The sequence below is a fragment of the Pogoniulus pusillus genome, chromosome Z (genome assembly GCF_015220805.1).
Source record: "Pogoniulus pusillus isolate bPogPus1 chromosome Z, bPogPus1.pri, whole genome shotgun sequence".
In the NCBI taxonomy this organism is placed as follows: domain Eukaryota; kingdom Metazoa; phylum Chordata; class Aves; order Piciformes; family Lybiidae; genus Pogoniulus; species Pogoniulus pusillus.
The window spans coordinates 52,804,078-52,822,533 of record NC_087309.1 but is presented as its reverse complement, the minus strand read 5'-3'; the positions used below and the strand labels follow the sequence as shown (position 1 = coordinate 52,822,533).

Genomic DNA, 18,456 nt, shown 5'->3' with positions numbered 1-18,456 from the left:
TCTTTCTTTAGAGTCATTAAAATTACTTCTGCAGCTAAAAATAAACTGCCTGGGAAACTCCACTATGAGAAAGATAGAGCTGTTACATAATTCTTAGCTTTCTAACTTGCAAGGAAATACAGTGGTCCTTCCTGAAGAGGAGCAAAATACTGTGGCCCTACAGTGAACGGTTGCAGATTGTTAATGTGTGCGAAGCTAAAAACTGGTCATAGGTTATTTGTGCGTTTTCATCACTAACTTACCTATTGCAGTAGATGTCTAACATTAAGTTATGAACTATTGAGGAGCTGCTGCTTTAGTTGATAACATCGAAAAAGGAATCTTATTGAAATGTGCTTTCTTGCTTACATCATATGACTTTATGAAAGAATATGTTATGATAGTGTTAAGTAATATTAAATATAGAATCATAGAATCAACCAGGTTGGAAGAGACCTCCAAGATCATCCAGTCCAACGTTCACAGTTGCCTTGTATTAAGAAAAAAGCACTTCTGTATTTGGCAGCACACTAGCAGAGGATTGTTGACATCATATGGTGGTGTTGGCGTTTTTAGTGCAGGGATAGGCCTAATAGTAATCTGTTCATTCTTCAGTAGCTCATATTTTTTATTTTCCCTCATGTCTGTCTAAAGCAGCCTATCTGTGTGTGGGGTGTTTGGTTTTGGGTGGAGTTTCTAATGTTGTCATTCAAGTTGTCAAGTGTTTGAAAAGTTTATATGATACCATGATATGTGCTTTGACCAAGCCTGTCTAACATTGTTTGTACTCTTGTGTTGTTTTTCATGGCTTTCTGTATCTCTTTTTTTTTTATATAGTGAACTTCTAAGAGTATAGATTGATGACTTAGATCACAGCACTAGGGCTTCTAGGCACAGCTAGAGCATACAGTAAATAGAGTGGGCTATTTTTAACTTAGAAACCATAACAAAATCTATTTAAATTTTCACTTAGTATATTGTAGTTTCCGTATGGTAGTGGTTTTCTTGATGCTGTCTTCCTGCATGTATGTGACAAGGTCTGTGGGAACATATTTAAATTTTGCTTGTCATAATCTTAGGGGCTGCATTTTTAATGTGCTTATTCAAAATAGATCAAGGGTATCTCATAAATACTGTCCGGAAACCATCTCAGATAAATTTGAGGATTAACTAGTTTTATGTTCAGACAAAAATGGGTAGTATGGGGCATCTGACATCGTCTTGGTTTTGTGTTTTGTTTTGTTTTTTTCCAAGATACTAACTGACTTATATTTTTTTTGTCCCCCAGTGCCTTTGCTACTCTAGAAGAGGAGGCTTGTACAGAACTTGTTCCTTATCTTGCATATATACTTGACACTTTGGTCTTCGCATTTAGTAAATACCAGCATAAAAACCTACTCATTCTTTATGATGCTATAGGAACTCTAGCAGATTCTGTAGGACATCATCTAAATAAACCAGTGAGTATACCTTATGTTCCTTGTCATAAGAGTAAAACGGTGTCGGTGCTTTTTTACTATAAGTATGAAATTCTGATATTTCTCTGTAGGTTTCACATGGTTTATGTATTTTACCTGTAAATATTTAGTAATTTTCCTACTACACAAGTATTCACCATGTTGAAGAAACAATTTTGTGGTGGGTTGAGAAATGTGTTTATCATTGTGATTTTTCCAGGGAGGGTTGGGTATTTTTATTATGCTCAGAATTTTTCCATTTCGAAAATACAAATATTTCAGTTTAGATACGAAATGTGACTTTAGAGAAACTACTGGAATATGTGTTTTAATTTCTAATGGCCTTGCTATTTTTAACCACTTTATAGCTAAAATGTTCTATGTGTCTCTTTCCAATGCATTGTAGCATGTCATCATTAGAAGTTGTTTTATCAGAGTGAGCTGAGCATTTCTTATGTATATGAAAACAGAGACTCTATTGGATAAAGCAGAAATATGACACAGGCAAATATAGTGGCATGGGAGTTTTAGTGCATTGCATATTAAGAGAATATGCATACCTGCTGTGTGCATTTCTTATGGTTATTGCAACTTCTTTTATTTTTTTTGGTAGTGCTTCACATAACATAGACACACTAAAATAAAACTGAGTTGCTTCCATTCCATTTTGCTTGCCATCCAAGATTCCATAACATCAAAGGACTTTTTTTCAGTTTCTCTCTGACTTTGGTCAACTTGACATTGGATAGTAGCAGGAGGAAGCTAATTGGGAGCTTCTGGTAACTGTGGGACTTTATTCAGTCACTTTAGAACTTTTTATCTGCCAGATGTGTTGGCTCTTTAGATCCTTCTTGGAAGCACCAGCACTATAGGGATGCTTTGTTCAATATCCTTGTGACTGCAGCTGTGCAGTGGCAGGAGAAGGTACAAAAGCGCTATACAGAAACAATAAGCGTGTTGTTCTGGAGGAATAGGAAATTACTTTCCTCATGGGTTGTTCAGGGCTTGAGGAGTAAGTTTCAAGAACTTAGAGGTAATAAGGCTGTGGGATCAGAGCAGTGGTAAATGGTTGAGAAAAGCAGGTGGTAGAGGCGTAGCCAGATTACATTGCTAGTACAAACATCTTTCATAGGTTCTGAATCAATCATACACATTTGTAATAAGCCAGGTAGGTAGCCTGAAACCAAACTTGTAGGAAAGATTCCCTCTGCAAAGCTATTTATATGCTTCAGCAAAACATCTCAAGACAAGCTGCAAATTCTGATATTAAACTACTTATACATATTACAACAATGATTGAGTTACAGTACATCAGGGTTATTTTCCTGAAAAAAGTGAAATAATCAGTTCTTAGTACACCCATTTCATGGCTTTGAAATAAAATAATGTGCAATGAAATGTTTTAGCAACAGCTGATGCATTTTTATCCTAAACAGGAATATATTCAGATGCTAATGCCTCCATTAATCCAGAAGTGGAACATGTTGAAGGATGAAGATAAAGATCTTTTCCCTTTATTAGAGGTAAATGTTAATACTTGAATATTTTTAATAAATATATTTCAGGAATTGTACTACTAAATGTGCTCCTTCTAGGAGATACAGCTACAAAAACTTACAGTTCTGTGTATTCTTTGTCATGCAGAGACTATTCTGACTAGTCAGAAAATCTTATGACTAATGAAATGTCATGATCTTTTAGATTTCTGCCATCCTGGAGTGTTTTGTCTGATGGGACTTTTTAGGGGGAGTAACAAAGAAATGTTCATCCTCTATTCTTGAATTATCTTTCCTTGCTCTACCTTCATCTCTCAAAACTATTTGCGGACTAGCCAAAGATACGAGACAAAATTATGTAGTCTATTCTCTGTACTTTCTGAATGTGAAAGAGATAAATGCACCTAGAAAAATTAGTTTCATAACTTAAGTGAAAGGTTAGGACTAGTACATAATCAAGATACAGAACTTAGTGTATGTGCTGGCTGGATTATAACTGTCATTGAGTCACAGAATAGTTTGGGATGGAGAGGGTGTTAAAGTTCATCTAGTTCCAGCCCCTGTGCCATATGGCAGGGACAACTTCCCTTGGGTTGCTCAAAGCCCCATCCACCCTGGCCCTGAACCCTTCCAGGAAGGGGACGTCCATAACTTTTATGGGCAACCTCTTCCAATGTCTCACCACCCTCAAAAATTTCTTCCTAATGTCTTTCTCTTTCAGTTTGAAACCGTTGCCTCTTGTAGGACAGACTAGCAACTTGCTAGTAGTTGCCTTGAATCAGCTAGTTAATACTGCCTTTCTAGGCTATTAGTCTTATCAGTTACTATGGGGTACAATTAAAATTGTAAAATTTTCATTTGCCTCTGTCAAGCAAAAGGTGCTTCAGGGACACAAGGAAAGGTAGTAACTGTTTTCTGGTTTTTTTAATTGCAGTGCCTGTCATCGGTTGCTACTGCCTTGCAGTCTGGCTTTCTTCCATACTGTGAACCTGTGTACCAGCGTTGTGTAAATCTGGTGCAGAAAACCCTTGCACAAGCCATGGTATTTTTGTATTGCTATTTTGATGTTTTCAAGTATCTCCCTAAACCAGCATGTTAACTATATAAAATTATGGCTTTGTAGGGAAATTTAAAGTATAACCATGGAATATATAAACAAAGCTGCAGCTCTGAAAAAAATGTTACACGTACAGCTGAGAAGATCTAATATTCAAATTGAAAATGTGTACTTATTGTTGCAGTTGCATAATGCTCAGCCAGACCAATACGAAGCTCCAGATAAAGATTTCATGATTGTGGCTCTTGATTTACTCAGTGGTTTAGCTGAAGGTCTTGGAGGCAACATTGAACAGCTTGTCGCTCGCAGCAATATCCTGACATTAATGTACCAGTGCATGCAGGTGAGCTGAGTAGTCTGTTCAAGCCAAGGATTTTCTTTCTTAAAATAATCACAAACACTTCTAGAACTGCCTTATTTTTATTTCCTCTCTTTAGGATAAAATGCCTGAGGTACGGCAGAGTTCTTTTGCATTGTTAGGTGATCTGACAAAGGCGTGTTTTCAGCATGTTAAGCCTTGCATCGGTATGTTTCTTTTACATATTAAACAATTAGCTTACTTTACAGACTGGTCAGAGGCTGTTTGATCTATTGTTAAGCTTTCTATTCTGTAGGCTGCCTTTTCCGGTTGTAAGTTTTCATTTTCCTTTATCAGCAAGGGCCTTTGAATTGTATATTTAAAAGGTTCTTGTTCTTACAGACAGTGTGAAAGTTCCTCTTTCCTTTTTATGATGTAAAAAGCTCCTTCTTCTGGAATAGAGCAAAACAGATGTAGACAGAACAATTACTTTCTTTGAAAAATTCTTGAATGTGTAGATTTTGTTTTACTAGATCGTATTGTTACATGGAATTATATAAATATTTATGAATTGGAAAACTTGTCTAGAGGGTAGCTTTTGGGTTATTTGCTATATTTTGCTCCAGTTCTAATTTTATTAGGGGAGTGGCATCAGTTACATACTTCCATGGTGATTGCTGTTTCCTCTTGAGAGACACTTGCCCAAATGAATGCTAGAATAGGCTTGGAATTTAAAATTTATTTGGCTGATCTTATTATCTATCTTTGACTAATTTTCTTCTTAAAATTCAACTAGAGATGAGAGCACTTTCTAGGCTTGATTGTTTTTTCAACCACAACTGAGTTACTAATCAGGTAATTTTAGGGTTGTTTAGCTGTATTGTAAGTACTTGTAACTGTGGCTTTTTTGTTCATCCCTCTTCCACTCTTTTCCTTTCCCAGAAAGGGAAGGAAAAAAGTGTTTCTAGAATTACATAAATGTAAAACCTATTAGAAACATTTTAAATCATAAGTTGAAGAGATTCGCATTGCTCTGCTTACGTTCAAAAATCCAGGTTTATCTGATATGAATTACAGGAGCTCTCTATTTCTACTATATGTGTAACACATTCCAAGCATTTGAATAGGTTTACATGATTTTTTTAAAAGTCTTTCCTTCCCCTCATGATAGTACAGTAATAAGACAAGATGCTTATATTGTATGATGAGATTTTAAAATGTTGTTCTTTCTAGCTGATTTCATGCCAATTTTGGGAACCAACCTAAATCCTGAATTCATTTCTGTCTGTAACAATGCCACCTGGGCAATTGGAGAAATCTCCATCCAGATGGGTAAGATTTTTTTTTTTTTCTTTCAGTGTCTGGATGGTTTTTAGGTTTTTGGTTGTTTATTTAGTGATAATTTAATGTTAAAATGGAAATCAAATTTGATATTTTTGTCTTTGGTAGTAAGTACCCAATGTACTTATATTATCTACATTAGTAGTCATATTCTTCTGAATCTTTCTTTTTTTATTGTTTCAGGTATAGAGATGCAGCCTTATATTCCAATGGTGTTGCACCAGCTTGTAGAAATAATTAACAGACCCAACACACCAAAGACGTTGTTAGAGAACACAGGTACCCAAAAACTGAACCATACATCATGAAGGAAATGAGAGATTTTATAGTAATTTAAAAATCTATATAGGTTAACCACATCAGACCTGATTTTGTAAACAAAAGCAACTCTGTTTTGCAGAAGCTTTTACAAGTCTCAGTCTTGGAATAAACCATCTATCATATATCTAAATTCTTAGTTATTGCTGACTTTTATAACATTATAGCTATCTGTTTTATTTATCTGGTATGCCAGTTTTATGTATAGTGAATGACAAATGTATGCAGTAACACTTAGACTTAGCTCACCCAGACTTCAATATACACATGTCCTTACATATGTATACTGTATATATATATATATTTGCTTGAAACAAATGTAATTGGCATATGTAAAACAAATAATGAACTCCTGCATTTACAAGAAATGCAGTTATGTTTTTGAAGAAACCTTTAATACTATGCACAGGAATCTAGATCAGTGATGGCAGTTCTACTAGAACATCACTGAAATTACATGTAACTTCTGTTACCTGGTCACTCCATAACAAATTTATGAGAATTCTAATAATTGCATGCATCTTCTGTGTTCTGGCCCAGAGCTTTGCCTTTCAAATTGGAAGCAATCCCCAAATGCCTTACTGAATCAGAATTTCTGAGGCTTGTTTCTTTTGCACTTATAGAGGACATGTTCTGCTACGAAAACCGCCTTCCATACTTCAGCAAAATTTTAATAACTGATTTCTGCCTTACAATTCTACTAATCGATTTTTTTTTATACTTGAAAACTATATTGGAAGAGCATGTTGGTTTAGTCATTATATCAGATGTGATTGAAAATTATGCAAATTCAGTGGTACAGCTTTGTTGAACTAAGCAACAGATAAACTGAAGAGAGCTCTTCAATTCATATTTTTCCTCTAATATTTTCTAAACTTAAAAGCTGCACTTTCCCCTCCCCCTGCTTAGTATGGAAGGTGAACTTCATAACTGCCTAATTATCTGGCATATCATAGGTACTTTTAGAAAATACAACTTTGGAGCAAGGTACCTACTTGCTGTGAAATATACCATGGAATAGTATAGCAATATAAATTTTCTTTCTCCCTGCTCCTGCCCTGACTCCCTTCCTCTGCACTGATAGATGTGTAGTACCTGTGACTGTGAGGCATTTAGTACTTGAATGTTGGCTTCCATCTTTGTTTGAGAATTTTTGGAAGCATCCAAACACTAAATTTCTTTAAAATTTTATTTTAATTTATTTTTATTCTCTTATTTCTCTTAATAGTTACTTTTAAATGTGGATGCATAACTGCAAATAAATGTTGAATGTGCTGTACTTAAAAGCTTGCTGTGGGATATTGTGCTGCATGCCACTAGTATGTGCAAGAACATTACTGTTTTCTGCTTAAGTTTGCTATGTAATTAGCACACTTCTCGTATGGAAGTATAAGACAATTCTGAGTGAAATTCATTGCACAGAAAATAACCAGTACATATCAAAAGATTAAGCTGTAACAGAGGTTACTATTCCTTGTACATGCTGTAGAAAAATCTTAAGTGTATATTTATTTTAAAATAGCACTTCAAATGCAGTGTTACAAGTTAGATTTGATGGAAATTTTAGTGCAAGTACCATCAGAGCAAAACAGCACATTAATAGTGAGCTGCAGCTTTCATGAAATGAGTATGTTTCGACCTGCTAGCATATCCTACACCAAACGTTTATTGGAGAAAGCATCATCTGCTTTATTGCATGTTTCATGAAACTGTTCACAAATGCCTGTTAGAGTGTTGCATAGTATGTCCCTTGAATATAGGTTTCCTTTCTCTGCTTCATATAAATCTGCTGGATTTGAGTATTATTCATGTATTTTGCTTCAAGTAATCCCAATACATTATTCCCCACCCTCTCCTTTTTCTGAAGATTAATCTTTTGTGAGCTGAGCAAACACCATTAAAACACATTTGCATGACAATATTTTCTTCAATCTGTCCCTCAGAACAAAGGACCAAACTACTTAATTGTGTGATTAAACAACTTTGCTATTTGTGTCCTTATGTCTTGGTATAAGAAGTCAGATTGTTCTTTGACTTCTCCGAAGAATCCTTTTGTGAACAGGAGAAATATTTGGATTAAAGAATTAATATTCTGTAGTCAGTTGCTGTGAGTTAGCAACCATTTTAGATCCTCTGCAAGACTATGAAGAAGACACATATTTAGTCCTCTTTGAGATGTGTTTCTTCTATTAAGTGTTTTTAGATAGACCCCAATATTTTCCATGTAGAAGTATTTATAAATGTGTTTTTTCACTGATATATTAAAATATTTCATCTAAATATTGAAAAAATGTTTACAATGCTTGATAATAAAACTTACAATTGTTAGATCCTTTTAATGAAGAGTATCTGTGATTCTAGTAAAACCTACACAACTTAATGGGAGGTAAATTTACTGCAAGAAATTACTCTGAAGAGGACAGAATGACTGTTTACATCAGAAAGCCTTTGGATTTTAAATAGTGTTTGTGGTGTTCTCTCGTTTACTACTTTAATTTTTCTTTTACCCTGGAGAGTATGCCATATATGTTGCTGCCTCGTATTTAGGGGGTGGTAATAAACAGCACTGGTGAAATCTTATGTTTATTATCATACACAGATTCTGTTGGTTTCTGTTTCTGAGTTATTTGTTGTTTTTTCTTTATTTTTTCTCCTCCCCCCTCATTTGCTCATGTCTTGGTTGGCGTTTGGTGGTGTATAACCGTGATTGCGTTACCTTAGCAATAACAATTGGTCGTCTTGGTTACGTTTGTCCTCAAGAGGTGGCCCCCATGCTACAGCAGTTTATAAGACCCTGGTGTGTATTATTCAATTTTTTTTTTAATTCATTTTTCTTCACTCTCTTTCTTTCTTCTCTCTATCTCACTTTTAGATATATTTTCAGTTGGTTACAAAATTCTCAATCCTTAATCATTGCCAACCATGTGACTAATCTTGTCCTATCAGGTTTGTGAGTTTTTAGTAGCACCGTCATGTATTCTTTATGTTGTGGCTAACGACTAATTTATGCATGGGATAAGATTGTCACATGCTTGCTGTGTTAAAGCTTGACTATGAAAGAGCATTTTAAAATCCACCAGAATGATAATACAATGCATGCAAATACTGTAAAATTTAAACTGTGCATTATTTTACTTAAAATTCAGTCTGAGGCTTGAATTGCTGTAAGGAGTATATGTTTATAGATTTGTTATGTACAAAATAGCTTGCTTGCTGCTGTAAAAGTTAAATAACTGTTCTGTAAGTGGTATCTGACATAATTCATACTGTGGTAGTATTACATGTTCCGCTTCTACTGATAGTTTCTATAAATACTTCAGATATGTGTTCTATATGTATTTAATGGAATATAGGTCACACTTTCTAACTGTCCATAGTGCAACAGGAGAGCAAGATTCTGAAGATGATACCTAAAGGGAATATGCTAGTAAAAGACTGTGCAATAAGAGCCTAGGTGTTCAAAATAGTGTTTCAGATCATATTCTCAGTGTGACTTATTCCATCAAATACTGCTATCTCGTTTTGACTTAAGAAAACGTAATAAAGTTACCTAAGTTTTGCTCTCCAACTTCCTAGGTGCACCTCTCTGCGAAACATAAGAGACAATGAGGAAAAAGATTCAGCGTTCCGTGGGATTTGTACCATGATCTCGGTCAACCCTAGTGGAGTAGTCCAAGTAAGACATGTGAATAGGTCTTCTTTTACTCATATGAAGTTTATTGAAAACTGCAGTGTGAGTATGTTAGGAGTTTATCTTGACATGATTCCACGTGGTAGATGATGTAGCTTTATTTTGAGGTCAAGGAGGCCCAAATCCTTACGTTGTGAATTATCATCTGGCAAAGGAAAGGAGGAAAGTATTGTTACATTCAGTTCTTGTCTTCTACTTACAAGGAATACGTAAATGATGAACTTTGATTGAAATAACTGTATTTTGGTACTCCTGTCAGATTGTAGTTAGATTCTGTATGAAAATACAAAGCAAAAGTTGGTATAATTAAGCCCATTTTTGACATGTAGGCTAGGCTTAAAAAGAACCAACAACAGTAACCACTCCCTTGTTCTTCCCCACCCAGGTTTTAAGAATTTCACTCAACATTAGATATATTGCTTAAATAGTCCAAGCAACAGGGAGCATGCATGTCTCTAAATAGTGCATCTGAAGAGCAGAATATGACTTTGTCTTTAGTCTCCACACCTCCTAAGTAAAACTGTACCAGTATAGTATTTTCCAAGAGGAAGGTGATTTTCCCCATCTGGGATTCTTTGTGAAAACAGGAATCTGGCCTCTAACTTGTTTTGAAATTTTTTGTTTGTCATTCTGTACTTAGCATTTCCCCCTTCTGCTGCTCCTTTGTTCTTTCACATAAAGTGGGAGGATAATTAAGGAGCCTTTTTGTTATCCTATCTCTCCACTGTAATTGTTATCCTCAGTTCCTACCCCGAAACATGCATTATCAACTTAATAATTATTGACCCATGTTTTAATGGTATAGTAGGGGGTATACATGAACTATGTGTAGGGACTTCAGAGTGGCTTTATTTTTGAATCCGTTTGTTAAAAGTTCTGTGTTGCAAAAACCCCCTTCTGGTTCTGCTTAAAGAAACAGACCAGATTCTCTTCTCTTGCGTTTCTAGCTGGGGAAACAAGAGTGTTGTGGCTATGGTCTTGAGCTCATTGTTTCTTATTAAAGTGATGTTCTTGAACTTGGTATATACACTGAAAGAATTCATGTTAGACAACCGTGGAGGGTTATTGGAGTGTTTTTGTTGGGTTTTGTTCTGGTTTATTTAATCAAAAACTCATTTAAGCAAAGCAGAGATATTCCTACACTCAGATACTTGTTTTTCAGAACTAATAGTAAATTACTGTTATTGTCTGAATTAACTGAAAAGCACATAAAACCAATTCTGGATCAGAGACCCACATGGTTTATGGAAGGAAGATAGTGTTGCTTTCAGACCTATGAATTACATTTTCTAACATATGTGATTGTTTAATCTTGTAGGACTTTATTTTTTTTTGTGATGCTGTTGCATCATGGATTAGCCCAAAAGATGATCTTCGAGACATGTTCTGTAAGGTAAGGTTTCTAATAAAACAGTATATCCTCATAGCAGTGGTTTTGGATCCACATGTTTTTTTCACGGCTTTCTCTCCATTGTTAGCACTACTGTATTAGTGGTCATAAAGGCTTCTTTGCAAGGTTGCAAATTCTCAAAGCAACAATAAAACCCTGATGTTTTAACTTTTCAAATGTGTATTTTATTCCATGCATTTGTGTTATTCCAAATAATAGTATTGTAAAGTTCAATTGAGATCTTACTTGAAGGGGTAATCATCCTCCAAGAACTGTTTTTGTTGTCTAGCATATTATGTTTTGCCTGCATTTGGAAGAACAGGGATTTCATACTTTTAGTCTAGAAAATGACATTTTTTGTGATTAAAGATTTTTAATTCTTGGTGGTTTTTTGCTGCAAAGATTCCTGCTTTATTTTGGAGAAATATATACAAAATGGAATTCCAGTAGTATCCTGATCTGTTTCTCTTAGTGCTGATGAAAATAACTTTTCAGGATTGCATATTCCTCCTCAGAATCCCTGCTGAATGAACAAGTTTCAAGAAAATAATATACATCCCTAGAAAAAAATGTCAACAAAATTCAAGCAAAAGGACTCTCTACCCCACCCAGATTGTGATGCATCTTGTTTTGCTGCTAGTGTCTTACAAAGTGTCTTAAAAGATACTTATTTCAGTTTCCTGAGCAGTTGTGCTTAACTGTTCAGCAGTGTAGCTCCCCATATAAGTTGTAAAGAGAAGATTTTTAGGAAGAATATACATCAAAAATTCATGATACCTCGCTTAAAGCAGAAATTAAGCATATTCCAAAGTGTACTTACTTGGGTCATGGTCAGTAATACCTTGTGTGAGCATCAGAACAAAAGCTAAAACTTAAGTATCACACCTTTAAGAGCAAAGACAGAAACTCATTGTCTCAGATAGTGTCTTATATAAATGGTGTCCTCCAAAGGAATGTAGTCAAGGAAAAGGACAGCTGTTGAGTATTCTAGCACCAGCTAGAAGGAAACAGCCAATTTTTACAAGCTTAAAATATAAGTCTAGAATGCTGTCTATAATGATTGTGCAGAACATTTTACATGTTAATTTCTGCACTGGTTCTAAGGAGTTAATATTTTCTTCATTAAGTTAGGCTACTTTTCATCAGCTTCTTTCCAAGCTGTCCATGTAGAGTTGAAGGAATTAAAATCAATAGTGACCAATAGTCACTTGGTCACTTGGCATAAGGACATGCTTACTTTTTCAAGTGTGTTCTCTTGGGGTTTTTGCCATGAAGGAGAGGACCCATTGCCACCTTCCTGTTTCATGGTTTGTACATTACTTCCTTGTGCGTACACGATTCCGGTTAGATGTTTTTCAGGAACAACATAAAAAAAACCTGGATTGTCCAATGTGGTTTGTGGGCTTTAACTTCAGTTTTTTAACACTGTCAGAAAATGCAACTTGAAAGAATTTTATCACTTTATCGAAGCAAGGTAGCTGAATCTCAGTTGCTAAAACTCCACTGGAAGATTAAAAGGCATTCTTTTTGTAGTACCTGAATACTCTTAGATGTCAGTAGTTTCTTGGCAGCTGGATGATCTGATTCTCTGGATTAGGAAAGAGAGACAATCCTTATGGAAGGTCTCAGGGAGAAAAGCATAAGATAACTTTTGACATTATAATGCTAATATTACTACATTGTGTTTAAGATGATATGAGAATGTTGCATTGAGGATGAACTTGATGCCATGAAGTTTAACTTTGGCGGTGGTTTTCTGTGAGAATATGTTCATGACAGACTGTCCCACAATTCAGTATCACTGAATTTAAAAAAACTCAAAACTGATAGAATCTCTAGGCATGATTTTCTGCAAGGAGGAGCAATTTCCTCTGCTTTAGTTCTTTTTAATGGTTGTCTTTTAACCTCCTGTTTTCAAGGCTAACAATGCTAAGACTTTTTTATAGTTTTGTTTCATTTTCTTAGTTTTCATTGTATTACATTGGGAGGACTGGACTGAAACCTGTAGGTTTGTTGTTTGAGATTTTTTCCTCTTTCACTGCCTTTTGACTGTCACTGACTTCAGATTCCTGATCTTTCAAACGTTAAATATTTTAATGGCTTCTCTTTTAGTGGCAGTTATTTTACAGCTTCCATGCTGAAGCATAGCTTTACCAAGTTACTTACGTATTTGTGCTAGAAATGGATGGTATTTGTTCTGTCAAATGCTGGCTGCAGGTTTGCCTCAGCTTTTTCCCACATTATATTACAGAGTTTTATAAAAAATGAGTATTGGAATCTGCATCAACTGATAAAATGTTCAGTGTTCTGAAATGGCCTAAGTCTAGGTTGTAAGTTAATTTTACTCATGGAAAAGACATACAGTTACATATATGCACAATAATTTGCATGCGTAGCTATAATCTGTATGCTACTGTTAAAACACATTTCAGTCCTGAAAGACATTCCTACACTGACTTCTTTCTGAGTAACGTTTCAGTATTAAATTGGAGAATTCAAATGAACAGATGTACAATCCACCGATATGTGACTTACTGCATACATCGCTAATCAATAATGTATCTTCTGTTTAGTGATGATCTTGCCTTCCCCCCTCTCATTTGTAGATTCTTCATGGATTTAAAAATCAAGTTGGGGATGAAAATTGGAGGCGTTTCTCTGACCAGTTTCCTCTGCCCTTAAAAGAGCGCCTTGCAGCTTACTATGGAGTTTAACCTTGTGCACTGTAGCTGCAGTCCCATAATTAGAGGTAAGCACACACCTTCCTTGCTAAACAGAGCTGTGTAACAGACTTCCTCCCAGTTTGCAATCTATGGAAATTAATTAATTAGACTAGAATTTTTCAAATACTCAAGATACTTCTCACTATAAGAAGGAGGGAAAAAAAGGATGATAGCATGGATCAAAATGAGATTGGAAGTGTAGGTGTAGCAAAGTGCCAATTGAGTATGGTTCTCAAGCCATCATGCTAAAGACACAGGCTCCCTTACATCTGATGAATTAAGAATTTTGTTAGCACCTTTCACTTGTGAAAAGTCCAATATACTCCTAACTATATACAAGATGATCTTGGCACTGAATAAAGGATGTTGTGCTAATCTGTTCTGCCAATCTGCTGTAACTGTAGAGCTTGAATTGTGTTTTTATGAGGGAAGGAGGCTGACATGTTTATTACCATGTTCCATTTTGTGCACCAATTTGTAATTTTTGCAGTTCTGCGCAGATAATAACTTAAAGCAATGAACAGCGACAGCTCATTTTGAAATCAAGTATTTTACTACCTTGCCTTGCATGTTGTGTGCACACTGTATAAAGCAGTTCTATTTCCCATGTGCAAGGCAGTTTGATATTGTGGAGAGATTATTATGATATTGAATAAACAGAGTGAACTAAGTTTGTTCACTCAGCATGTATGTAGCTTTGATAGAATTTTTGTACTGAAATTATATGATTGAATCTTGCAATTCTGTTTTTGTGTAGAGTGGACAACATTTAAGTCAGCTTAAGATTTTTTTTTTTTTTAAAGTCTGTGGTGGCATAAGAAATCATGTTTGGATTATATTTTTGGTCTGAAAAATAGATTAAAAATAAATTGATTTCAAACATTTTCATATTAAGAGCATAATGAGAGCATTTTCATAGTGAAGAGGAATCCAAAGTGATACAATTTGCCATTATGCTCAGTTTTAACTGAGGAAACACTATGACTGTCTTGTTGAGTCTACCCAAAAGTGAAATTGTTAGGTTAGTAGCAAATATGTTTAGTATTCTTTCTCAGTGTCATAACTACCTCATAATTCAGTGCAAAATGGAAAAGTTTGTTAACCTTTATAGTATGCTTTTATCTTAAATCTAAGTTTGGCCACAATAGTGCTAATGTTAATCTAGTTCTAAAGGATGCATTGATGTTTCATGAATAATTTACCTGATGTAAGTGGGCTCTCTAACACGATTGAGAAAGAAAATCTAGGCATAAATTCAGTTAAAGGTTGGCACCTACTACTTAAAGATAAAAGTGCCATTTGCTTATGCACAGATCTGTCAGTTAAGATTCAAGGAAGATTTAACTATACCTTTATTTTTCTTTTTTACAGGTCCTTCAGTCTGGGAGACTATGGGGGAGCCTCTGCACCCAGGGAAAATGTTACCCTTTACTGGGGGGAAGGGTAAACCAGTAGGGAATACAGTACAATCCCAAGCCTACTGGGAGGGGCGGGAGGGAGGTGTTGCCGTCACTGTATTAAGTCGATGTTGGGAAATGTTTTAACATCTGGAGCCTTTGTGGGTGGAAATCTGTCTCCTATTACAACTCTGCACTGGATGTGAAGAAGGAAAAAAAAATAGTCATAAAACAGCACATTCTGGAATATTGTGGGGAATAGTAACAAAATAAGAACCGTATAATTGAATCATAGGGATACGTAAAGAGGAATACTATTTTGCGCACAAAAAAGGAAACCTAAGGATGGGGGGTCACAAACAGTAAAAGGCTTTTTTTCTTTTTTTTTTTTTAAGGGTTTTCTACATTATTTCATCCTGCTTGAGGGGATTCCTAGGTATTTGCATGTTAATGAAGAACTACACATTGAAGTTAGTACAGTTAAAATGCAGCTTGTGTCTGCATTAGGAGCAGGCGCTTGCAGCGTCCAGTATAGAAACCTCACTGTAAATTATTAAAGGTTAACTTGGACAAAATGAAGCAACCTGCAAGCTGCCAAATAAGTCACTCCTTTCATTCTGGGGGTAAGGGGAGGGACACTTCAAAGAAAAGATTGACATCTTAATTTTTACATTAAAATAATAAAGTAGTGGATATGATTTGATTATTGTACTTCATTAGATTTAATTTCTAGAGTAAGGCATTATTCTTAACGTGCAGTTTAAGGTTCAGGCATGCGTTCTGGCTCATAGTGATCAGAAGTAACTTAAATTAGTGGGAAAGTAGCATGCTTGCATCACATAGAGTGAAATTGGTATACATTTACCTATGTTGCGCCAGTTTTGTGTTGCAGTTTACCAATTCAATATAGCCCTGCATTTAAAATTCCTTTTTGAGATTCTGTGGATTTTATTTTTATTAAGAATATAGATATAAAGTACTGTAGTTAACAATTAGGCCTTGAAATACCTTTTTAGGATCTGTTAAGAGTAAGATTGATATTGTATTGTGTGTAACCTGCACAATGTGGAAAGCTGATATAGCTGTGCAAAATACTTGCCTCTGTGCTGTCAGTGTGATGTGCTTTCTGCATGGTTATATACTAGTGATTTTCTCAGAATCTCTAAAAATGAGTTATGTGGTAAGACCTGTTAAAGGCTGCATAAATGTTAGTTGGCACGTAAAGGCAATTGTAGAAGTTGATAACATGGTTGCTATATTTATGTTTATTCCCACTCAACATATTACCTTCTACGCTTTCTTTTTGTTCAAAGCATGATCTTAAAAGAGATGTTTAAGTTAATGGATGTAATGCAGGGTATCTACACTGTATTGGCGCATGTTGGTGGCCCTTTGTGATGTAGTTAAATGCACAAGGGTGCAAGTTTAAAGCTACGGAGCAAAAGTTGGTTTGGATCCTATTCATTTCATTTGTTAAGCTTTTCTGTTGTGGGGATTTTTTTGGTGTGTGTGTGTTTTTTGTTTTTTTACTTTCTTAGGTTTTGTTTTGGTTTTACTTTGTTTTGGTTTTTTGTTCGTTTGTTTTGTTGTTTTTTTTTGTTGTTGTTTTTGGTCTTTTCCTCTACTTGTATTCCTGTGAATAAATCCTTGTTAAGTTAACCCTTTACTTTTCCTTCCATGTGTATTTTCTTATGTACTGTGAATGTGAAATCCTAACTGGTACACTTGATCTCGTGTCCATCTGAGAGTGGCAAGTCTAATTTAGATTGCCTAAAGAGTATCCCATGATGATAAGGGAAAATGGAGAGATTTTTTAACTCTGCTGGTCAGAGCTGAAGCCACACCTTTCCATTTTTCAAGTGCTGCATAATTAATCTGCAAAAGAAAATTAAGCCATAACAGCCTTTTTGTAGATTTAGTTTCTCACCTTTTCATTGCAGAGTGAATACTGGATAACAATTTTTGGTTTTGTTTGGTTGGGGTTTTTTTAGAACTTGCTTTTCTTTGCATGGTTTCTGTTCTTTGACTGTTGAATGATTTAGCCACTGCACTGAAGTCTGAGCTGTGTGAGTGTGAAATTAAAAATGCTGATTAAAGAGTTTTTATTTTTATCTTTACTTTTTTGTGCTGCATGGTAGCATGCATGCTTTACATACTCCCTACTTCCCACCTTTTTTTTGGCATTTCGAATTTTTATGGATTACTAGTTTGGACAAGTATTGTGTGAAGTACCTTCAGTAACGCTAGTTCGTAGTATTTTTTTTTTCAGTTTGGCCAAAATTGCATAACTTACTTTCAAATTACATTGCTTTAGTAGCAATAAAAAAGTTCCTTCTTAACTTAGAAGTAAATTGCAAAGTCAACAATTAAAAACAAGTTAAAAACAAATTCTGGAAGGGAAAAAAACACCCTAGCAAGGTGGGATGTTATTTTAGTTCCAAACTAGCTTTGATTTTGAGTGTGTTTGAGCATTAGGGAAGTTTTGGATAAATGAAATAAAAAAATTTGTAGAGCAGAAGACCTACTTAAATGTTGCTGTAGCATAACAGCCAGAATCGGAGTTAAGCTCAACTTCTTAAATATCAGAAAGCCCCTTTAACCAAATAAAACCACTCCACCTCACCTTGGATTAGATTAGGGTGCCACTTTTGTACATACATGTTTTAATGGGTATTTGTACAGATGTGAACTGATCTGGTTTTAACAGCAAGGAAAACAGTTAAAGCAGAAATGAATAATACTGACAGAAATAGTCTTTTATCTTAGTTCTCTCATGGTGTATTTTAAAGCAATTAAACCATATTTCTAATACATAATGTAGTGCAAATATTTGCAGAAGCCATTTAGGGTATAATGTGAGGCGAAAGTTCTGAATCAGCATTAACATTTATAATTCAATTATTGCATCATGGGATATGTAAAAATCATCTTGATTCTTGTGGTGTAGTCTTGACAGTTCTTGAATGTTGACTGAATGTTTATACTGGTAGAATTGTGAGTTCGTCTTTGTTACATTCCAGTGTTTCTGCCTCTTGGCATGCTAAAAGCACGGCTTACTTCATTTGCTCCTTACACACTGAATAAAGTGCTGTTAGTGTGCTAAACTACAGAAATGGCCACTGCTAAGTAACGATGTAGATTTTCTACTTGAATATTTTTGTTGTAGGAACCTCAGGAGGTCAGTGTTTACTGTTTTTATATATGCCTTTTTCCTGTTTTGAGTTTCCCTTCTTGAAGGATTCTGAGAGTGAACAAAAGCTGCTGATCAACCTAAGTTGGTAACAGAAAGTGTATTTAAAATCCTCATAA

The 18,456-nt window shown here is 35.1% G+C and overlaps 1 protein-coding gene across 2 annotated transcripts in view; it reads left to right on the top strand.

Annotated features, from left to right (window-relative positions):
- The window catches only part of TNPO1 (transportin 1), an 81,994-nt gene extending 65,181 nt beyond the window's left edge, over positions 1-16,813 (top strand). The window contains exons 15-26 of one of the 2 annotated variants that reach the window (XM_064140375.1): positions 1,268-1,439; positions 2,873-2,959; positions 3,867-3,974; positions 4,174-4,332; positions 4,427-4,514; positions 5,521-5,619; positions 5,812-5,907; positions 8,668-8,743; positions 9,523-9,622; positions 10,956-11,030; positions 13,634-13,776; positions 15,122-16,813. In XM_064140375.1, coding sequence (XP_063996445.1) covers positions 1,268-1,439; positions 2,873-2,959; positions 3,867-3,974; positions 4,174-4,332; positions 4,427-4,514; positions 5,521-5,619; positions 5,812-5,907; positions 8,668-8,743; positions 9,523-9,622; positions 10,956-11,030; positions 13,634-13,741 — 1,168 coding nt within the window. In that variant the 3' untranslated portion in view covers positions 13,742-13,776; positions 15,122-16,813. Of the gene's footprint in view, positions 1-1,267; positions 1,440-2,872; positions 2,960-3,866; positions 3,975-4,173; positions 4,333-4,426; positions 4,515-5,520; positions 5,620-5,811; positions 5,908-8,667; positions 8,744-9,522; positions 9,623-10,955; positions 11,031-13,633; positions 13,777-15,121 lie in introns of those variants that run through there. The other variant, XM_064140376.1, reaches the window with a different exon arrangement.
- Positions 16,814-18,456: the final 1,643 nt, after the last annotated feature.